Genomic DNA, 24,098 nt, shown 5'->3' with positions numbered 1-24,098 from the left:
TTCCTCAAATTAGGGGACTAAAACTGCACACAATACTCCAGGTGTGGTCTCACTAGGGCCCTGTACAACTGCAGAAGGACCTCTTTGCTCCTATATTCGATTCCTCTTGTTATGAAAGTCAACATGTCATTCGCTTTCTTCACTGCCTGCTGTACCTGCATGCTTACTTTAATAGACTGATGAACAAGGACCCCCAGATCCCGTCGTACTTCCCCTTTTCTCATTACTTTGGGCGACACAGTAGCACAGTGGTAGAGTAGTTGCCTTACAGCACTAGAGACTTGGGTTCAGTGCTGACCACGGGTGCTGTCTGTACAGAGTTTGTACGTTTTCACTGTGCCTGTGGGCGTTTTCTCCAACTACCCCGGTTTCTTCCCACACTCCAAAAATGTGCACATTACTAGGTTAATTAGACAATGTTAAATTGCTCTTGGTGTCTAATATACGAGTGATTGTTGGTCGGTGCAGGCTCTGTGGGATGAAGGGTGTGTTTCCATGCTGCAACTCTAAACTAAATTCTAATTTTACAATCACAGATTTTAATTGGAATACATTTGTATATTGATTCATACAGTACGGAAACAGGTCAAAGATAGACACAAAATGCTGGAGTAACTCAACGGGACAGGCAGCATCCCTGGAGAAAACGGATAAGCGATGTTTCGGGTTGGGATCCTTCTTAAAACTAAGTTACTCCACCGTTTTGTGTTTAGCTGTGGTATACACCAGCATCTGCAGTTCCTTATTTCAGAAACATGCCCTTCAGCCCAACTTAGCCATGCCGGCCAAGGTATCCATCTACACGTGTCCCACCTGCCTTAGTTTGCTCCTCTAAACCTTTCCTATCCTAGTATCTCTTCAAATTTCCTCAAAAGGTAGTTATAGTATCTGCCTCAACTACCTCCCCTGGAAGCTCATTCCATATATCCACCAGTCTTCAGGTTCATATTAAACCCTTCCCCTTTTTATATTTAATCATATATATTTTTTCGTTTTTGGACAAGTCTAGCGTTTATTTTCCAACCTAATTGTCCTTGAGAAGCTGGCAGAAAGTAATCTCTATACATCATACAGAAGGGTCCATGAGCTGAAAGTGACCTGACCCACAGAGTTACTCCACAATTTATTTTTTATTATAAAACAACATCTACATAGAAACATAGAACATAGAAAATAGGTGCAGGAGGAGGCCATTCCGCCCTTCGAGCCAATCTGCAGTTCTTTGTATCTCAAATGAATGGATTATAGGTTTGTAGGCTAATTGGCTTGGTGTAATTGTAAATTGTCCCTAGTGTGTGTAGGATAGTGTAAGTGTGCGGGGATCACTGGTCGTTGCAGACTTGGTGGGCAAAGGACCTGTTTCTGCGATGTATCTCTAAAGTAAACGCAACTGAACTAAATTAGATGGTCAGGCCACTAAACAACTAAGATAGACACAAAATGGTGGAGTAACGCAGCGGGTCAGGCAACATCTCTGGAGAGAAAGAACGGGTGGTGTTTCGGGTGGAGACCCTTCTTCAGTCTGAAGAACGGTCTCGACCCGAAGATCAGTCTGAAGAAGGGTCTCGACCTGAAACGTCACCCATTCCTTCTCTCCAGAGACGCTGCCTGTCCCGCTGAGTTACTCCACCATTTTGTGTCATTTTGTTAAACCAGCAGTTCTTTCCTACACTAAACAACTTAAGCAGCTTATAGGACAATGATCCACCATAGGCACCAACCGCAAGGAATGAAATGCCTACTGCACATTTTGTCTACAAAAAGTAGCACTGGTTATTGCAGTTTTTCAAGGCAGTACTAATACTATTTTTCTATTCCAAACAGCTGTTTAATACAGAAGAGCAAAGATCTGCTATGGTATTCCGTGTAACAGTTTATGGAGTTCCGGGTCGTGAACCATTCAGCATTTACACTGTCCAGGAGAAGACCACGGCCAGGCAGTTAATATCCAAAGTGAGTCACCGTATAGTCCGGTTTTCTCAACGGAACCTATGGAAACTTATGCCTTCTAATAAATAAAGGCTTGAAAGCTTTGCCGGGCAACCATGTGTGCTTTATCTTTGTGTTTAGGAATTTAAAACAAAAACAAGTCTGAAATGGAATCCAGATTTTGTGCTAGTGCTCCTTAAGAATTGTTTTCTGGTTTGTTATTAGATCAATCAATCAAATGTAATAGTTGGCGATGACATTAATCTGCTTACAGCAGAAAGAAATGATGATCTTCGGATTATCTTTTTATATATATTTTTTTAGTTTAGAGATACAGAGGGGAAACAGGCCCTTCGGCCCACCGGGTCCGTGCCGACCAGCGATCCCCGCACATTAACGCCATCCTACACCCACTAGGGACAAGTTTTACATTTACCAAGCCAATTAACCTACAAACCTGTACGTCTTTGGAGTGTCTGTGAAAACCGTAGATCGCGGAGAAAACTCACGCAGGTCACGGGGAGACGTACAAACTCCATACAGACAGCACCCGTAGTCGGGATCGAACCCGGGTCTCCAGCGCTGCATTCGCTGTAAGGCAGCAACTCTACCGCTGTGCCCCAAACCTAATTTTGTTCTCAAATGTGTTATCAGTGCTGGAATATAGAATATTTAGGCCCCCCAGTGCCTAGAACTAATAGCAGCAAGAACAGACACTGAATAAATTATCCCCGACTCTGACCCTAGTGTATGTGAACTATCTCAGAGGCAGGGTCTCCGAGATCTACTTCAGGTGTGTGGAGGACTGGTAGGACCAGATATTGGTTGCTTAAGCTTCATATGGTATTGATAGCCTCATTTATACTGGACACTTCAGTTCAGTTTAGTTTATTGTCACGTGTGCCGAGGTACAGTGAAAATCTTTTGTTGTGTGCTAACCAGTCAGCGGAAAGACAATACATGATTACAATCAATCTATTTACAATGTACAGATACATGAGAAGGGAATAACGTTCAGTGCAATGTAAGGCCAACAATGTCCGGTCTAGGATAGTCTGAGGGTCACCAAAGAGGTAATTAGTAGTTCAGCACTGCTCTCTGGCAGTGGAAGGATGATTCAGTTGTCTGATAACAGCTGGGAAGAAACTGTCCCCGATTCTGGAGGTGTGCGTTTTCACACTTCTGTACCTTTTGCCCGATGGGAGAGGGGAGAAGAGAGAGTGATGTCTCTCTCCCCTTTCTAGATCTCTCTGTCTCCATCACTGATATCTATTATAAATCCACCCAACCCCAGGGCTCTATGCACTACATGAAGTCGGCACGGTGGCGCAGCGGTAGAGTTGCTGCCTTACAGCGTTTACAATGCCATTGACCCAGGTTCAATCCCGACTACGGGTGCTGTCTGTACGGAGTTTGTACGTTCTCCCCGTGACCACGTGGGTTTTCTCCGAGATCTTTGGTTTCCTCCCACACTCCAAAGATGTACAGGTTTGTAGGTTAATTGGCTAGGCATAAGTGTAAATTGTCCCGTGTGTGTAGGATAGTGTTACTGTGCGGGGATCACTGGTCAGTGTGGACTTGGTGGGCCGAAGGGCCTGTTTCTGCGTTGTATCTCCAAACTAAACTAAACTAAACATCCTACATCTTGGAACAATGCTATCCCCTCCTCAGTTGTTCCATCTCCATCACATTTGCCCCAAGGAGAGGCTTTCTATTCTGGGACGTCCAAGATGTCCTCCTTCTTTAGTAAATGGGATCTCCTCCCCTGCTGCTGTCGATGGATTCCTCACCAGCATCTCTCCTGGATTGTGTAGTTCTGCACCTGTCTCTCCACCTCCCACAGAGACCTGGGAGTGATTTCCCTGTTCCTCACCTGTCTCTCCGTCAGCCTGGGCATCCGACCCATCGTTCACCATCATTCCCGTCACCACCAACATGCTCTCACCACCCGTCACATCTTCCCCTCCCCACCCCTTTTCACCTTCCCCAGAGACTGCTCCCTCCGCAACACCTTCGTTCACCCATCCCTTCCCACCCAAACCACCCTCATCCCTTCCCACCCAAACCACCCTCATCCCAGGTACATTCTTCTGCAGGATGCAACACCTGTCCCTATACCTTGGGGCTCAGCTAGATCAACATTGACTAACTAACTCACAAACACAGGCCCCCCGTCTTCCCTGGACCCCACCTTGATGCGCACCCATTCCCCCTTGTCCCCCTCCCCTCTCACCTCTATTCCTTCCTCTAGCTTCACAGTTCGAGCCACTTCTTTCCTCATCTCAAACTTTTTGTCTTTTCATCTCTGACCTTTGTCCAACCATCTATCTCATGTCATGAGGTCATAAGTGATGAGAGCAGAATTAGGCCATTCGGCCCATCAAGTCTACCCCGCCATTCAACCATGGCTGGTCCATCTCTCCCTCCTAACCCTCTCCTGCCTTCTCCCCATAACCTCTGACACCCGTACTAATCAAGATGGATTCTAAGGTAGACACAAAATGCTGGAGTAACTACAGGCAGCATCTCTGTAGAGAAGGAATGGACGACATTTTGGGTCAAGACCCTTCTTCAGATTGATGTCAGGGAGGGGACGGGACAGAGATAGAATGTAGTCGGAGACAGTAAGACTGGTGGGAGACCTGGGAAGGGGGAGGGGGATGGAGAGAGAGGGAAAGCAAGGGCTATTTGAAGTTAGAGAAGTCAATGTTCAAACCACTGGGGTGTAAGCTACCCAAGCGAAATATGAGGTGCTGTTCCTCCAATTTGTGCTGGGCCTCACTCTGACAATGGAGGAGGCCCAGGACAGAGAGGTCAGATTAGGAATGGGAGGGGGAGTTGAAGTGCTGGGTCACCGGGAGATCAGGTAGGTTAAGACGGACTGAGCGGAGGTGTTCAGTGAAACGATCGCTGAGCCTGCGCTTGGTCTCGCCAATGTAGAGAAGTTGACACCTGGAACAGCGGATACAGGAGATGAGGTTGGAGGAGGTGCAAGTGAACCTCTGCCTCACCTGGAAAGACTGTTTGGGTCCTTGGATGGAGTTGAGGGGGGAGGTAAAGGGACAGGTGTTGCATCTCCTGCTGTTGGTGGGGAAAGTACCTGGGGAGGGGGTGGTTTGGGTGTGAAGGGACGTGTTTACCAGGGGGTTTCGGAGGGAACAGTCTCTGCAGAATGCAGAAAGCAGAACGGGGTGGGGATAGGAAGATGTGGCCAGTGGTGTGATCCCGGTGGAGATGACAAAAATGTTGGAGGATTATATGTTGTATGCGTCGGCTGATGGGGTGGAAGGTGAGGACAAGGGGGGCTCTGCCCTTGTTACGAGTGGGGGGGATGGGGAGTAAGAGCAGAGTTATAGAAGAGACATTGGTGAGAGCATTATCTATAATGGGAGAGGGGAACCCCCGTTTCCTAAAGATTGATGACATCTCAGATGCCCTGGTTTGGGAACGCCTCATCTTGGGAGCAGATGTGGCGTGGATGAATTGGGAGTAGGGGATAGAGTCCTTACAGGAAGCAGGGTGGGAAGAAGTGTAGTCCAGATAGCCATGGGAGTCAGTGGGTTTGTAGTAGATGTCGGTCAGTAGTCTGTTACTTGCGCTGGAGACGGTGAGATCTAGAAACGGTAGGGAGATGTCGGAGATGGTCCAAGTGAATTTGAGTGCAGTTTGCAAATTAGTGGTGAAGGTGATGAAGTCAGTGAGTTCTGCATTGGTGCAGTAGGTAGCACCAATGCAGTTGTCAATGTAGCGGAGGTAGAGTTCGGGGATGGGGCCCTGGTACGTCTCGAAAAAGGATTGTCCGACGTACCCTACAAAGAGGCAGGCATAGCTGGGGCCCATGCGTGTGCCCATAGCTATGCCTTGTATTTGGAGGAAGTGGGAGGAATCGATGGAGAAGTTGTTGCGGGTAAGGACCAGCTCCGCTGGGCGGAGGAGAGTATTAGTAGATGGAGATTGGTTGGTTCTGTGGTCGAGGAAGAAACGGAGGGCTTTAAGACCCTCCTGGTAGGGGATGGAAGTGTGGAATGACAGGACGTCCATAGTAAAGATGAGGGAGTGGGGGCCTGGAAAACAGATTCTAGATAACAAGAGGGATTCTAGATGGAAATGCAGTTGAGAGGTTACAATCAGATCAGCTGTGATCCTATTACATGGTGGAGCAGATTCAAAGAGCTAAGTTGTCTAACCTACTCCTAGTTTGTAGGCACCTCATACACAGCCCTGACTCTGGGCTGGATTGCCCAATTGTGGACATATTCTTCAATAAGTTAATCGCACAAAATGCCACTCATGTTTGAAAGAAGGAGAAGAGCTTCCCCAGCAGTTATTGTGTTGCGTTTAAAACACAAGGTGCTGGAGTAACTCAGCGGGACAGGCAGCATCTCTGGAGAGAGGGAATGGGTGACGTTTTGGGTTGAGATCAGTCAGAAGAATGGATGTGTTTCATGTCAGGACCCTTCAGAACTCACTGTGTTCTTCACAAAGGACTGGACAAGCTAGATGCAGGAAAAATGTTGGGCGAGCCCAGAACCAGGGGCCACAGTCTTAGAATTAAAGGGAGGCCATTTACGACTGTGGTGAGAAAAAACTTTTTCACCCAGAGAGTTGTGAATTTGTGGAATTCACTGCCACAGAGGGCAGTGGAGGCCAAAATCACGATGGATTTAAGAGAGAGTTAGATAGAGCTCTAGGGGTTAGTGGAATCAAGGGATATGGGGAGAAGGCAGGCACGGGTCATTGATTGGGGACGATCAGCCATGATCACAATGAATGGCGGCGCTGGCTCAAAGGGCCGAATGGCCTACTCCTGCTCCTATTTTCTATGTTTCTATGTTTCAAACCTTGGGAAAGATAGTGCAGTGTACTGATGTTCAGATAACCGGACAAGAATTTGAAAGTCAGATAAACAAAAAATACATAACAGAACTCAGTGGATTTGATTTGTAAAATGTCAAAAGTGACAATGCCATCGGACTGTGATTATGAATACCTGAGAGGTGCAAGTATTGCATTAATGACGTTTTTCTGTGAGTTCTGGACAAATCAAAGAACCATCTCTAAGAAAATATGTTGGTTTAGGGTTTATTGTAAAGGGCTAGCAAATGTGAACCAATGTTAGCAATAATCTCACGGGAAGAAAATATCTTTGCAAATTATCCAACATGTCCACAGACTGAGCCATGAGTAAATAATAAAGTGACATTTCCCCCAAATGATTGAGAAATAGGAACATTTATAGAAATGTTGTGTAACCATTTACTATAAAGGCCCTGTCCCACTTACGTGTCCTTGGCACACAAATTACGTGACCTCGTCGTCGCGTTGAGAAGCACGGGCATCGTGTGGCCATGCGGGGCCTGTCCCACTGAGAGGCGCGGAGGGGTATGGAGTTGTGCGCGATATTGCGCGGCGCTCCGAAATTTTGTAGCGAACTAAATCTTCGCGCGCCAAAGGCCTGTCACATAACTGACGGCCAAAGTGGGACAGGCCCAAGACCCTGGCGCGACGCAACGTCTCACCTCCAACAGCAGCAGAAGCAGGTAAATTAGGAGTGGCGTAGCAGTAGTGCCGCAACCTTACAGCGGCAGAGACCCAGGTTCGATCCTGACTACGGGTACTTGTCTGTCCGGCGTTTGCATGTTCTTCCCCGTCACCTGCGTGGATTTTCTCCGTGACCTTCGGTTTCCTCCCTCACTCCAAAGACGTCCAGGTTTGTAGGTTAATTGGCTTGCTGTAAATGTAAGCTGTCCCTAGTGTGTGTAGGATAGTGTGTTAGTGTGCTGGGATCACTGGTCGGCACAGACCCAGTGGGCCGAAGGGCCTGTTTCCGCACAGTATCGCGAAACAGTCCTGAGACATTTTTTTGCTTCACAGAAATGATAATTTTGCACTGCTAATCTTGGAGCTGTGAGCAGTTGGGAACAAATTAACAATTACACCTAGGACATCAAAGGGAATTGAAAGACAAAACAAACAAGATTTGAGTACAAATAATGATTTTCACCCGAAGGGGCAATTCACCAGGAAACCAGCTGTACTGAACATTGGTTTAAGCCCCTGTCCCACTGTACAAGGTAATTCACGAGTTCTCTCAAGATTTCCCCTGATTCGAACTCGGAGAATGTCCGTCGGAGTTTGTGGATGTCTCGTAGCGGCTCGTAATGTTCACAGTAGGTATTCGGGACATCTGGTAAACTAGTGACGTTTTTTCACCCATGTAAAAAATGTCCACACTTAAAAAAATACTTGTGATGAAAAATTGTTTTACTTTTTATACCTACCGTTAGCATTACAGACATTATCCGAGTTCGAATCAATCAGGGAAAAACTCTGGCGAACTCGTGAATTACTTCATACAGTGGGACAGGGGCTTTACACAAGTGAAGCATTCATTTGAAAACTAAAACTGGATTAAACGTTTATTTTAGCGTGACCCATTTCTCTGCAGGGGGTTGAATCATTCTAACTGATCTTTGCAGATTGTAGGCACAGCAGGTGGATCAGAGACCGGCATCGCTGACTACTTCCTTATGGAAGAGAAAACCACCCTTTCTAAAGAGAAGAATGAACAGAAGAAACAGCCATTCCAGAGAATCATAAGTCCAGAGGAGGAAATACTAAAAATTCCACAATGTTGGCTACCGGAGGAAGGATTTATGGGGAAAATTATCTTTAAAACCAAAGAAGAGGTATGTTGATTTCTTGCTCTGGACCATTTTATGCAACACTTCAGATTCCGATTCAGATTCAGATTCACATTCAGATTCAGATTCAGATTCACAGTCACATTCAGATTCAGATTCAGATTCAATTCAGATTCAATTTTAATTGTCATTGTCAGTGTACAGTACAGAGACAACAAAATGCATTTAGCATCTCCCTGGAAGAGCGACATAGCAAACGATTTGAATAAATAATAATAAGTGTCCGGGGGGGGGGGGGTGGTGATTGGCAGTCACCGAGGTACGTTGTTCAGTAGAGTGACAGCCGCCGGGAAGAAGCTGTTCCTCGACCTGCTGGTCCGGCAACGGAGAGACCTGTAGCGCCTCCCGGATGGTAGGAGGGTAAACAGTCCATGGTTGGGGTGAGAGCAGTCCTTGGCGATGCTGAGCGCCCTCCGCAGACAATGCTTGCTTTGGACAGACTCAATGGAGGGGAGCGAGGAACCGGTGATGCGTTGGGCAATTTTCACCACCCTCTGCAATGCCTTCCGGTCGGAGACAGAGCAGTTGCCATACCATACTGTGATGCAGTTGGTAAGGATGCTCTCGATGGTGCAGCGGTAGAAGTTCACCAGGATCTGAGCTTCGTTAATAATTCTGCAATGTATAGGATATTGTAAATATCTCATGTACCAATTGAACCATACAATGGCAGAAGTGTGTAGGAAGGAACTGCAGATGTTGGTTTACAACGAAGATAGACACAAAATGCTGGAGTAACTCAGTTGGGCAGGCAGCATCTCTGGAGAGAAGGAATGGGTGATGTTTCGGGTTGAGACCCTTCTTCAGACTGAGAGTCAGGAGAGAGGGAAACGAGAGATAGGGAAGTGTAAGGCGTGAAAACGACAGATCAAAGCAGATGAAGTTAAGGAAATGTAGAATGGTTCATTGTTGGCTGAGGGGAAGGTGAGAACACGGGATACAAACAGTAACATTTAATCAGGAAAGACAAACATGCTGGAGGAACTCGGCGGGTGAGGCAGCATCTATGGAGAGAAGGAATATGCAACATTGCGGGTCCTTTTTTCAGACTTAAACGTGTCAGACGTCTCGAACCCAAAATGTCGCCTATTTCTCTCCATAGACGCTACCTCACCCGCTGAGTTCCTCCAGCATTTTTGTCTACCTTCGTTTTTTCCAGCATCTGCAGTTCTTTCTTAAATATTTAATCAGGAGGACAGTAGAACTAATCGTAGAACGAGTTTCTTTTTGAATTGACAAATTATCTTATCCTGATGATTTGGGTGATTTTGAATATATGTTAATTGGTATGATCATCGTTCATGCATAATTCATCGGGTCACATTAGGTGCTTCCTCTCACTCTAGTGGTGGGGAATAGAGTTGAACTGAAGTTGACACATGCATTTCATATTTGAAGATGGTTTTCTTGTTTGAAATATGTTGGAGATGGCGGGCATTAGGCGGGCCAGGAGGAACGCATGCCAGGGAAAGGACTGGACTTAACAAAGGTTGCCTGAATTCTTGACCGATGGAATGAACATGCAATTCAAAGAATGAATAACCCAACACAAATAATCTAGAAATGACCAAAATTGAAGGGGCAATAAAGATAGAATTTCATCCCCATTGTTATAATTGCAAATTAGTGCCCATTAGGAGAGAAGGCATATCTCTAATTGTGGTCCACGGTTCAGAATGAAAACAGCTTAAGGAGATACTGAGGAACCACAATTTGAATATATTAGCTTTGCTAAACAGAATCATTAGTCAAGAGTCAAGAGTCAGGACGACACAACCCTGATTGGACTGATCCAGGATGGGGAGGAATCTGCCTACAGACAGGAAGTGACACAGCTGGGGTCCTGGTGCCATCGCAACAACCTGGAGCTCAATGCTCTTAAGACAGTGGAACTGATTGTAGACTTTAGGAGAGCTCCCCCTCCCTTCACCCCACTCACCATCAACAACACCACAGTCACATCTGTGGAGTCTTTAAGTTCCTGGGAACCATCATCTCCGAGGACCTTAAATGGTGGGGCTACCATCGACTCCACAGTCAAAAAGGCCCAACAGGGGATGTACTTCCTACGGCAGCTGAGGAAGCACAATCTGCCACAGGCAATGATGGTCCAATTCTACACGGCCATTGTAGAGTCTGTCCTCACCTTCTCCATCATGGTCTGGTTTGGCTCAGCCACCAAACACGACACCTGGAGGCTGCAGCGAATCGTTCGATCAGCTGAGAAGGTTATTGGCTGCAACCTTCCCTCCATTGACGAACTGTACACTGCAAGGGCCAGGAAGCGAGCGGGTAAGATCATCTCTGACCCCTCTCACCCTGGCCACAGACTCTTTGAATCACTTCCCTCTGGAAGACGACTCCGGACTGTCAAAGCTGCCACAGCCAGACATAAAAACAGCTTTTTTCCACGAGTAGTAGCTCTACTCAATAACCAAAAATCTGTAGCCTCCTTTTGCTCTGGAATTTTATGTAATTCATATGTTTAATCAATAATGTTTTATTATTAATGTTTAATGTTTTATGTGTCATTCCTAACTGTAACTGTATGTCATGTTGTCACTTGAGGCTGGAGCACCAAGGCAAATTCCTTGTATGTGAATACTTGGCCAGTAAGCATATTCGTACACTTCAAACTTCCTAAACTTTATTGTCCTATGTCACAGATAGGACAATGAAATTCTTGCTTGCTGAAGCACAACAGAATATGTAAACATAGTATACATAACAGGAGAAAAAAGGTTCAGTGTGTATATATACACATGCACACATACTCAATAAATAAACAAATATAGTGCAATAATAATAATAGTCTGTTGTAGTTCAGAGCTTATTTGTTGTCGTGTTTAACAGCCTGATGGCTGTAGGGAAGAAGCTGTTCCTGAACCTGAACATTACAGTTCTCAGGCTCCTGTACCTTCTTCCTGATTGCAACGGTGAAATTAATGTGTGGCCAGGATGGTGTGGGTCTCTGATGATGCTGGCTGCCTTTTTGAGGCAGCGACTATGATAAATCCCTTTGATGGTGGGGATGTCGGAGCCGGTGATGGACTGGGCAGTGGTCACAACTTTTTGCAGTCTTTTCCACTGGACATTCAAGTTGTTGAACCAGGCCACGATGCAACCAGTACACTTGAGAATAGGTTATAAACATTGCAAATTCATAAATTGGTCTTGTCCATGAGATTTAAAGAAACATGCCTCTTCCCCACAGCTGCTACATCAGTGGAATAAGCAAGAACCTAGACTATACCTAACGACTAAAGTGTTTTGTATCTTGTATGCACGTTTGTACAGACACATGCTCTCCTTTTACACATTGGGGACCATCTCTGAAGATTATCAGTAAAGGCTGCCTTGAAAATTTGCTTGTAGTGAACGATTAGTAGAATTGACAAGTAATAGCATATAATTTCAAACAAGAGGACATGACTTCAGAATTAAGGGACAGAAGTTTCGGGGTAATATGAGAGGGAACTTCTTTACTCAGAGAGTGGTGGCAGTGTGGAATGAGCTTCCAGTGAAAGTGGTGGAGGCAGGTTCATTGGTATCATTTAAAAATAAATTGGATAGGCATATGGATGAGAAGGGAATGGAGGGTTATGGTATGAGTGCAGGCAGGTGGGACTAAGGGAAAAAAAAAGTTGTTCGGCATGGACTTGTAGGGCTGAGATGGCCTGTTTCCGTGCTGTAATTGTTATATGGTTATATGTTATAATAGTAATAGCAAGTAACAGTAAAAGTCTACTGACATTACATTCTCAGCAGGAGCTAATTCAAAGGAACTCCATGAATGAAAAGCCTGAAGACGTGGGTTTCAGCAGCAGCCCAACAGAGGATGACAGCTTCTTGGTCCAGGTGCATGATGTCTCGCCAGAACAGCCTCGTACAGTCATCAGGGCTTCAAAGTTCAGTACCACCCAAGACATTATTCTGCAGGTTGGTCACAATACTCAGAACAAAGGTTGTGCAAGTGAGTTCACAGCGGGTGCATGCTCAGTGGCTGAGTTAACCTCTATCCACATAGCTTACAGATGGGAATAAAGATAAATAAATGGCCCAAACGTGTGGAAATGTTAGTTAGCGCTATGGAGAAATAAGTGGAGACCCTGGGATATGGGCTCACATTAGAGCCATGGGATTGGGACAATGTATTGGTGCATATGAGGATTTGTTAATTGGAACTAATTGGGAAGAAGGGTAAATTAATCATGTTTGTGCAGCAGTGTCGATTTGATGCCAAGCAGGTCAGGAGGGTGTAGACAAGCGAGTGGTTGAGGATATAGGGGTTGGAATGTAATTTAGGAAGATTTAAGATGATCCACTTTGGTGGTGTTCAAAGGGATGTTGGTGTTCTTGTACTAAAGTTGCCCACGTATCTCTTTCCCCTCTCTTCCTAAACTTGTGCCCACTAGTTTATCATGCTGATCGCCTGGGGAAAAAAAGCCTCTGTGCATAGTAGGGAAGTTCCCCTCCCCTACGATAGATGAGGCTCTCACCAGGGTTTCTTCCATACCCCGTAACACAGCTCTCTCTCGCCACATCCCCCCACTCGTAACAAGGGCAGAGTCCCCCTAGTCCTGACCTTACACCCCACCAGCCGTCACATACAACAAATAGTCCTCCGTCATTTTCGCCACCTCCAACATGACCCCACCACTCGCCACATCTTCCCATCTCCCCCCCCCCGTGTCTGCTTTCCGCAAAGACCGCTCCCTCCGTAACTCCCTGGTCAATTCTTCCCTTCCCTCCCGCTCAGCACTTCAACTTCCTCTCCCATTCCGAATCTGACCTCTCTGTCCTGGGCCTCCTCCATGGCCAGAGTGAACACCACCGGAAATTGGAGGAGCAACACCTCATATTCCGCTTGGGCAGTCTGCACCCTAGCGGCATAAACATTGAAATCTCCAATTTCCGATAGCCCTTGCTGTCTCCTCCCCTGCTCAGCTCTCCCTCAGCCCTCTGGCTCCTCCTCTTCCTTTCTCCTTTCTTCTTCCCGCCCCCCCCCCCCACCCTACATCAGTCTGAAGAAGTATTTCAGCCCAAAATGTTGCCTATTTCCTTCGCTCCATAGATGCTGCTGCACCCGCTAAGTTACTCCAGCATTTTGTGTCTATTTCCCATGTGAGACCTTGCCAAATGTCTTGCTGAGGTCCACATGCACTACATGAAGCATAGATAGACACAGAGTGCTGGAGTAACTGAGCGGGTCAGGCAGCATCCATGGAGAGAAGGAATGGGTAACGTTTCGGGTCGGGACGTTTGGGTGGGGGGCAGGAGCTGGAAGCAAGAAAAGACCAGGACAAATCAGGGCCAGTAATAGATGCCCTCAGGGAGGATGGTCCCTGATAGGCCAATTGGTGGCTAGGTTTGGTGTGATCCCAAGAGAGATATGTTGTTGCACACTGTGGGATTTAGTGGAGGTATGTGGGCAACGGGGGGGGGGGGGGGGGGGGGGGGGGGGGGGGGGGCAAAGCAAGGGGAGGAGTGGGAGAAGTGTGTTTGTAAAAGTTACCCACATTTTAGATACTTCAATGTTCATACCGCTGGGGTATAAGATACACAAGTGTAATATGAGGTGCTGTTCCTCCAATTTGCGTTGGGTCTCACTCTGACAATGGAGGAGGCCCAAGTCAAGAGTCAAGAGACTTTTATTGTCATGTGGCCCAGATGGGACAATGAAATTCTTGCTTGCTGCAGCACAACAGAATATGTAAACATAGTACAGAACAGGGGATCCAGGACAGAAAGGTCAGAAAGAGGGGTGGGAGGGAGTTAAAGTGATTTGCAACTGGGAGATCGAGTCGGCCTTTGCAGACCAAGACGGTGACCAAGTCTACGCCTGAACCATAACTATCCTCACTAGCAGACTTAGTTCAATCTAATCAGTGAGACAGGACCTCTCCTTCACAAAGTCAGGACAACTATTCTTGATTAATAATCATTTACCACACTGAATGTTTACCAATATCTTCCCTCTAATTTCTGTTTCATTCACTGGCACGTAATGTTAATTATTTGGCTTCTTCCTGCTGCCTTTTCTAAATAAAGCTGCCGTATTGTATAGTCCTACAGTCCAGCTGTTCTACAGCCATTTGGCATCTCTCCTGTGGGCGGTGAAGAGTTGAAACATTTTCTGTCAGAACGCCAGCAATCTCCTTCCTTGTCTCCCATAGCAACCTGGGATACACGTTATCAGTGTTTAAGAGGGAACTGCAGATGCTGGAGAATCGAAGGTTACACAAAAAAGCTGGAGAAACTCAGCGGGTGCAGCAGCATCTATGGAGCGAAGGAAATAGGCAACGTTTCGGGCCGAAACCCTTTGGGTTTCGGCCCGAAACGTTGCCTATTTCCTTCGCTCCATAGATGCTGCCACCCGCTGAGTTTTTCTCCAGCTTTTTTGTGTAACATACACGTTATCAGACCTTGGAGATTTATCCACACACACGTGCAAATAAAAGGCATAAGGACGTGTCCGGGAACTATAGATCAGTCAGAGTGATGACAGGAAAGAGTACAGAGAAGATTTACGAGGGTGTTGAGCAGGCTGGGACTCTATTCCATGGAGCGCAGGAGGATGAGGGGTGATCTTATAGAGGTGTATAATATCATGAGAAGAATAGATCTGGTAAATGCTGAGAGAATGGAGTGGCTGGGCTTGTATACTTTGGAATTTACAAGGATGAGAGGATATCTTATTGAAACTTATAAGATTAATAAGGGATTGTACACGCGAGAGGCAGGAAACATGTTCCCGATGTTGGGGGGGAGTCCAGAACCAGGGGCCACAGTTTAAGAATAATGGATTAGCCATTTAGAACGGAGATGATGAAACACTTTTTCACCCAGAGAGTTGTGAATCTGTGGAATTCTCTGGATACTTTCAAGCGAAGGGCCGAATGGCCTACTCCTGCACCTAATTTCTATGTTTATGTTAAGAGAGAGCTGGATAGGGCTCTTAAAGATAGCGGAGTCAGGGGATATGGGGAGAAGGCAGGAACGGGGTACTGATTGGGGGTGATCAGCCATGATCACATTGAATGACGGTGCTGGCTCGATGGGCTGAATGGCCTACTCCTGCACCTATTGTCTATTGTCTATCGTCTATTGTCTATTGATGGAATTGTTCTGCAAGGAACCAGGATGGACTTGGTGGGCCGAATGGCCTTCTTCTGTGCCAGTACCGATTTTATGATATTAATTTGTTAATTTATTCCACAGGCATTGAGTAAAGCCAAATATTCCTACAGCATCCTGAACAACCCAAATCCCAGTGATTATGTGCTTGTCGAGGAAGTCACAAGAGAGCCATTGAACAAGAAGTCTTCCATGACAAAACCAACTCTTCGGATTCTTTCTGAGAACGAGTATGTGTTTGTGGCCCAGAACAGGTGGAAAGGAGCAGGAAAATTCATCCTGAAGCTGAAAGAGCAAGTGCAGGTGAGCAGCCAGGAATGCACAATGTCAGAAGGGCTCACAAACAGTGGCCTCAATGAACGGGCATCTCTTTTACTTACTGCTGCAGTGATCAACATGATCCAGGACACCAGGGGAACTGTTGCCCTTCACTGACGAAGCCAGATTGTTTAACATTGCCTCTGCACCTCCCAAACTGCGCGCGCACTCTTCCTGTACTATACTGAAGTATTTATCCGCATTATGTGCTCGCGTGTCTGGAGTAATCTTGAGCAGTCACGGTGGCGCAGCGGTAGAGTTGCTGCCTTACAGCGAATGCAGCAGCGGAGACCCTGGTTGGATCCCGGCAACTGGTCCTGTCTGTACGGAGTTTGTACGTTCTCCCCGTGACCTGCGTGGGTTTTCTACGAGATCTTTGGTTTCTTTGGTTTCCTCCCACACTCTAAAGACGTACAGGTTTGTAGGTTAATTGGCTTGGTAAATGAAAAATTGCCCCTAGTGGGTGGAGGATAGTTGGTATTGTGCGGGGATCGCTGGTCTGCACAGACCCAGTGGGCCGAAGGGCCTGTTTCCACGCTGTATCTCTAAACTAAACAATAAGCTTCGTATAAATGAATGCAAGCCATAGTTAGACTTGTACATAAACATGCATCACCAATTAATATAGTACATGCAATGTAAAACCAGTATTTTGTACGTTATATAGAAATTTATTTCCTATAGTCTTATTGTATATTTAGTGTCGGTGTATCTTCCTTGTGCTGTCATCAAATAGCACGGTTTGGTCAAGGTGGTATTGTTTAACGATATCCTGGAAACACAAGCATGGGCATTGCAAGGAACTGTAGCAGTTTGAGATAACCCAGTCAGGGCAAGAGGCTATTGACAATACGAGTGACCCAGACAGCATCACCCAAATAAAAGGGGCTTGAGAATGTGTTGGACAAGTAAGGAATTAATGCAATGGAGAGAAATCTCAGGACGGCACGGTGGCGCAGCAGTAGAGTTGCTTACAACGCTTACAGCACCAGAGACCCGGGTTTGATCCAGACTACGGGTGCTGTCTGTACGGAGTTTGTACTTCTCCCTGTGACCACATGGGTTTTCTCCGAGACCTTTGGTTTCCTCCCACACTCCAAAATCATCTAGGTTTGTTGGATAATTGGCTGGTTATGAATGTAAAATTGTCCCTTGCGTGTGTAGGATAGTATTAATGTGCGGAGATCGCTGGTCGGCATGAACTTGGTGGGCCGAAGGGACTGTATCCACACTGTATCTCCAAACAAAATCCAGAAGATCTTAGAGCATTCCTACATCCGAGAATATGATTAGGGGATTGGGTATAGGACAAGGCACATGTTCAGTATTACTAATGATATTTTCCCAATGAATTACAATGTACTAAATCTCTTTGAATACAACAAGTTAAAATTGTTCAGAAATTGTCCCAACAAGTGATACCAAATCTAGCACGGCCTAGACATTTTTATGTTTTGTTTCCATGCCAAGAAAAGTTAAAAGTCTGCTTGACTTTTATTAAAGTGACACAATGATTGAGCTGCTCCAGTTGCCATTCTATGTTTACAGTAGTAATGTCTTCAGTGAGCTGTGTGTGATTGCTGGGTTTGATCAATCCGTTTTGGAATGTGTTGGCAGGCTGTACAGGAAAAGAAGAAAGGTCTTTCTTTTACCAACGAATTGAAGAGATTAGCGAAATCAAGCAAAACGAACCGCAGTTTCTCGATGCCACTGCAGCCGACCCCCCCAGAGAGCAGCCAGAGTAAGGATGAAAAAGCTGCATGCAGCATGTCCTTTGCAGAGATCACCGAGTAAAGCCTGCTGCATGAAGGCACGCAGCAGCAGCATGTGATGGCCCAGGTATGGTTCAGCATTTAACTCCTCATTCACTTTGCCAACATGCAGTGATTTCATTTATCAAAATAAGTTGTAGCTGAAGTTAGATAGAGCTCTAGGGGCTAGTGGAATCAAGGGATATGGGGAGAAGGCAGGCACGGGTTATTGATTGGGGACGGTCAGCCATAATCACAATGAATGGCGGTGCTGGCTCGAAGGGCCGAATGGCCTCCTCCTGCACCTATTTTTTATGTTTCTATGAAGTTAATTCCCTGATCAAATGATGCAGCATAGATACACAGACGCGTTTATACTGGGGTGGTGTGGTGGAGGAGATGGGAAGCGGAGAGGGATGGAAGAGGAGCTCTCTTCTGTGTGCTACATCGGTATGGTGGTGCGGTGGCATTGTGGTAGAGCTGCTGCCTTAAGGGCCTGTCCCACGAGCATGCGACTGCATGCGGCAAGCGCGACCAAACCGGAAGCGGGGGCCGCGCAGAGGTCGAGTGAGTGACGTGATGTTTGAGGGAAGTTCGCGCGTGACGTACGGCGTCTCGACGCTGCGTATGGCCGTTGAGGCGGTGCGTATGCCCGTTGAGGCAGTGCGTATGCCCGTTGAGGCGGTGCGTACGGCGTACGGGGCTGGCAGGCCGTTGCCACGTGGAATTTTTGAACACGGTCAGTTTTTCGGAGCCCCGCGCGATGTCAGGACCAGCTCCGCACAACTCCATACGACTCCGGCGATCGAAGTGGGACCGGCCCCGCGAGGCCGTATGGCTCAAGCGACCACGTTAGGTCGCGCTTGCCGCACAGAGTCGCATGCTCGTGGGACCGGCCCTTTATGGTGCCAGAGACGCGGGTTCGATCCTTACTGTGGCTGCCTGTACGGAGTTTATACGTTCTCCCCAAGATCTGCATGGGTTTTGTCCGAGATCTTCGGTTTCCTCTCACACTCTAAAGACATACAGGTATGTAGGTTAACTGGCTTGGTATAATGTCAATTGCCCACATTGTGTGTTAGATGGCGTTAGTGTGCGGGGATCGCTGGTCGGTGCGGACACGGTGGGCAAATGGGCCAGTTTCCGCGTTGTATCTCTAAACTAAACTAAACTAATCTCTCTCAATGTGCAGATTTACAGGATATGTAACAAGCTTTTGAAAAATCTCAGGATTTAGATTCTCACTGTAGTTGGAGAACTCCGACGTCTGTCACTGCTCATTGACCCAGTTCATTATACAGGACAACAACAGGCTTGTGTGAACAAATATGTGATTCAAAACCATGAGAGCAGAGCCTGACACATCAGATATGATGGCAGGCAAGGGAAGAGCCGAACCAAAGGTGTAGGAAGGAACTGCTGATGCTGGTTTAAACTGGAGACAGACACAAACAGCTGGAGTAACTCAGTGGGACAGGCAGCATCTCTGGAGAGAAGGAATGGGTGATGTTTCGGGTCACTTCGGACTGAGAGTCAGGGTAACACAAGGGCCAAGATGTTTATAAAATGATCCTTGGCAGTTTTAACACAAAAGCAATTTTCTGTAAGGGACTATTAAACAGTTAATTGGAGGAAAATGTCAGAATTTGTTTAGTCTAGGAAATATATATTTTTAATATTTACTTAACAATAATTGCAGGACATAGTAGAAATTGGATGAATCGTGCATTTTCGTTGAATACGTTTTTACATGTTAAAGTGTGTGTGTACGTATGTGTGTATTTGAAGTTCAGGTGACACTCTAGCGTGCATGCTATTTAATATTATTATTGACTTCAGCAGAGGATATTGTTCCCCCTGCTGTGTGTTACATGTTTGGTGTATCTCATTTACTGTGCCCCCTCACTGCTGGCAGTAACCCTGAAGTTAGTCAGCATCACCCAGAATAAGCAGTACCAGAGGAAGCAGTAGGCTTGGTGTGTGGTTTAGCAGTGGGCCTGACTTTGATGGATCGCTGACCAGCAAGTGGAGGAACAAAAAGGCTAGTCTGAAGAAGGGTCTGGGCCTGAAACGTCACCTATTCCATCTCTCCAGAGATGCTGCCTGTCCCGCCGAGTTCCCGCGATCAGCCATGATCATATTGGCTCGAAGGGCCGAATGGCCTACTCCTGCACCTATTGTCTATTGTCTATTATTGAGTTACTCCAGCTTTTTGTGTCTACCTTCGGTTTAAACCAGCATCTGCAGTTCCTTCTTACACAACAAACAGTTAATATTTGGCTGCTAGCTAATGGTAAAAATAGATACTCCTAGCGATGATCACCAATTTAATGGCATGACATTAGTTGCAGCAGATGTGACTGCTGAAGAATCAGTTTGTTCTTTAACGGCAATTAAAGCTTGAAAAACCACTTTAGGTAGGAAATTCACAATTTTAAAGTAGCATATGTCCGAGGAGATTTTATAGGTTAAGTGAGAATCCTGGGATATTTTGGTTCCAGTAATGGGTATAGATGGTCGTTTTATCCATTGTATGATTAAATAGATTGTTGGCGGGTTTTTTTCTAGTCATTGAGAGTAGACGTGTACTTTCAAAGTTTTCATCTTATAATTTTGATTATTTATATAATGCAGTTATACTCTGTGACATAAAATCCACTCCACATTGCAAAATAATATTAATTTAGCTCCACTAGGAAGAATCTAGCTGATGCCACAGTGTCAACGACCTGGCCCTGTCTACACGAGCATCGTTGACGAGCCAATTCTATCTAAAGCCAAAGGCAAAAGCAAGATCATTGTGAGGAAATGACAGCATGCTTCTGGCTATTTCTCATGATTCCTTCATTCTATGTTCCTGGTCCCCAAGGGAAAGACGGTGAGCAATTTATTTGGCATTTGGAACCAAGATCCTGTACTTCCATTGACAACTGCATTCCCACCGTTCTATTTTGCACAAAGCAACATTTTCCATTAGCCTCAGCTATTTTGAACTACTGTGTGAATGAGAGACACAAATTCTTCTGATGTTACTTGGTTGTTTGGATCCCTGGTTGTCCTTTGTGTTCGGAACCATAGAGATTTAGAGCACAAAGGGGAAAGTTTGCCCTCTAACACCAATGCCAACTAAATGTTAAGATGAAGCACAGCTGTTACATCATTGTGTTATATTCATTATGAATCATTTCTTACTCTTTTAAGAATAAGGAGTAAGCCATTTAGAACGGAGCGAGGAAACACTTTTTCTCACAGAGAGTGGTGAGTCTGTGGAATTCTCTGCCTCAGAGGGCGATGGAGGCCGGTTCTCTGGATGCTTTCAAGAGAGAGTTAGATAGGGGTCTTAAAAATAGCGGAGTCAAGGGATATGGGGAGAAGCAGGAACGGGGTACTGATTGGGGATGATCAGCCATGATCACATTGAATGGCGGTGCTGGCTCGAAGGGCCAAATGGCCTCCTACTGCACCTATTGTCTATTGTCTTTAATGCTAAATTGATTTTACTTACCATATCCTGCTGACCCATAGTACATATGTGTGTAAAGTGAAATCAAGTTCTCTATAACAATTGAGTTTATTCTAAATCAGTCCTTTAAAACACTTTATCCTATGAAAAAGCAGATTATCTTTTAATGAATTGATGGATTTTGATGGTTTCAGCTGCATTGTAATTAAGGACTTAAATAAAACACAAATTCTAAATGTATTTCAAATTCAATCTTATATTCTTAAATTCAGAGATGTTCTGCATTATTATTTCATTTGAAGCCATTGTTTTTTGAAATGTTCTTTTAGATAAGGTGCAGTATATCTATTTGTCACTGTCCAGGATGCCAGAAATCGCTAGTAATTTGAGCTATTTATAAAGATACATAATGCATGAAACACAGGCCTCAGGCAGATTCATAGAGTGATACAGTGTGGAAACAGGCCCTTCGGCCCAACTTGCCCACACCGGCCAACTTGTCCAAGATGCTTTCTCTCCAACAGCCTCCCTCAGGAACGTTCTGTCCCCACCACAATTAGTTAGTCACATGAAATAAACCTTCAAGAGGTGACAGTGATAAAGGAGTAATAAAGGAACAACGGGTGTCTACGGACTGGTATTACATACAACAATTGTTTTCCAGTCACCTCTTTGAGGCAAGGATGACATCTTCTGTGTGAATGTATTAACTGATCTTGGTTGAGTTGTCTGTCATTTCCCTTATATATATATATATATTTGTACAAATGGAACTAAAATGGAACCAGCATTTTAATACAAACATTTGAGAATTAAATGACCCCTCCAACATTCTCCCCATGAAACTGAATCAACAGTCCATGGAGGTCATATCTCCCAGATTTCACTTGGGCAGCTTTCAATATTGATCAGAGGATGTAGGTTTAAGGTGAAGGGGGAGAAATTGAGTAGGAACCTGAGGGGTAACTTTTTCACACAAAGGGTGGTGGATGTATGGAACAAGCTGCCAGAAGCAGGGACTACCCCAACATTTAAGAAACAGTTAGACAGGTACATGGATAGGACAGGTTTGGAGGAATATGGGCCAAACGCAGGCAGGTGGGACTAGTGTAGATGGGGAACGTTGGCCGGTGTGGGCAAGTTGGGCCGAAGGGCCTGTTTCCACACTGTATCACTCCATGCCACCCTCCAAGTTCATTGAATTTTCCTGCAGAACAGCTGATTCTCTCCACATTATTTGTTCCCTCTCCCACAGTATACTGCTAACAGCTGGGGGAAACTCGATGAAGTATCCAGTGTTCTATAGACCACACTACATATAATAAATACACCAAGGAATTCATTGTTGCTTCACTTGTATTTTCTCATCGCAATGTCTCTCCGTTTCCTGATGAATGATATTTTACTGGAAGCACTATGATTTCCTCACAAAACCTACTTTCCCAGGAAGAGTTCCACCCTGCTGGTGTTAACATTGGTCAAACCATTAAAACCTGGCCTCCTGATCAGCATAAATAACAGACATTGCAGCTCATGTGATGAGACCATGGACATCTCAATATCTTCAGCAGATAGTCAGTTAGGAATTAAGGGGCCACTTGAAGGAACATTTTAGGCCGAAGATAGACACAAAATGCTGGAATAACTCCAGTTAAATTTAGGGCATCCTGGAGAGATAGACACAAACATTTTAGGCCATCAGTGGAATAACTCCATGGTGTCATGAGTTAAGCTGCCAAACTAAAGTGAAAATATGTCTGAGTTCCCAAATGAAGAGGACAATATTCAATTCAATTCAATTCAACTTTAATGTCATCGCACAAATACAAGTATGAGAAGGAAGGGCGTGATGTTTTGTGGTCGAGAGATTAATTACTTCATGGGGATGGGGGACCAGAAACATTTTAGGACTCCAGTTCAGTGATTGTGTTGTTGTAAGACAACCTACTATGTGAAGGCTTCACCGCCTCCCTGATGGGTGTCCATGAGGGTCAATCCCAGTCACACACCGTTTTCGGTGGAAGCTGCGGGGCAAACGAAAGTGTTTTCACCAAATAGTGCAGCTCTGTACCATTCCCAAATGACTCTCTATGGAAGTAAAAGTTGGTTGACAGGTGGGCTTTCTTGGTCAAAGCTTTTTGATCAGCTTGGATGTGTTAACCAGGACAAAAGGTACGATAACTCCGAGGATTTATAGTGGAGACGCGCTCCACCTCAACGGGGTATGACTGTGTCTGGAAGTCAACAATAATCTAATAAGCTAATATGTTATCCAAAAGGTACATAACCAGAGTATATAACAGAGTGTGTAGGAAGGAACTGTAGATGCTGGTTAGACACAGTTTGCTAGAGCACCCATGGCTTGCAAATATTGAGTGTAAGGCCTGACCTCCTAATGCTTCACTGAAATTAATGGCTTGGAGTTTTGCCTCCATGTATGCACAAATGCAAGTGCTGTCTGCATACATCTGCCTGGCAACTGGGGATCAGGCTGCCTGGTTGTGGAGTGTGGGGACGCTCTGAGTGGGGGCGCCGTTGAGTATGGCTGCCCTGCCTGCAGCTGTTCGTTCTTTCACCCTTTTTTAATTTTTTAGTATGTTAAAACATTTTGTTTTGGAGGTCTAGTCTTTTAATGGGGGGGGGGGGGGGGGGGGGGGGGTGGGGGAAAAACTGTTTTATCTCGGTCCCTACCTGCTCGGAGATGCTTCTTTCCTCCGAGCCGCATCGTGGCCTACCAACGAGACTAGTGCAGCGTTTCCTGCCAGCACCAGCCAGAATCTTCAGCTTCGGCTGAAG

General features: G+C 45.7%; 1 protein-coding gene across 4 annotated transcripts in view; it reads left to right on the top strand.

Annotated features, from left to right (window-relative positions):
* The window catches only part of plce1 (phospholipase C, epsilon 1), a 503,016-nt gene that overhangs the window by 465,678 nt on the left and 13,240 nt on the right, over positions 1-24,098 (top strand). For 2 of the 4 annotated variants that reach the window (XM_055646596.1, XM_055646593.1), the window contains 5 exons: positions 1,825-1,953; positions 8,409-8,618; positions 12,402-12,572; positions 15,855-16,073; positions 17,706-17,927. In XM_055646596.1, coding sequence (XP_055502571.1) covers positions 1,825-1,953; positions 8,409-8,618; positions 12,402-12,572; positions 15,855-16,073; positions 17,706-17,882 — 906 coding nt within the window. In that variant the 3' untranslated portion in view covers positions 17,883-17,927. Of the gene's footprint in view, positions 1-1,824; positions 1,954-8,408; positions 8,619-12,398; positions 12,573-15,854; positions 16,074-17,705; positions 17,928-24,098 lie in introns of all 4 variants that reach the window. The other 2 variants (XM_055646594.1, XM_055646592.1) reach the window with 1 other exon arrangement.

The sequence above is a fragment of the Leucoraja erinacea genome, chromosome 15 (genome assembly GCF_028641065.1).
Source record: "Leucoraja erinacea ecotype New England chromosome 15, Leri_hhj_1, whole genome shotgun sequence".
NCBI classification, from domain to species: Eukaryota; Metazoa; Chordata; class Chondrichthyes; order Rajiformes; family Rajidae; genus Leucoraja; species Leucoraja erinaceus.
Note: the sequence above shows the minus strand (reverse complement) of the source record. Positions and strands in the feature narration are given on the sequence as shown.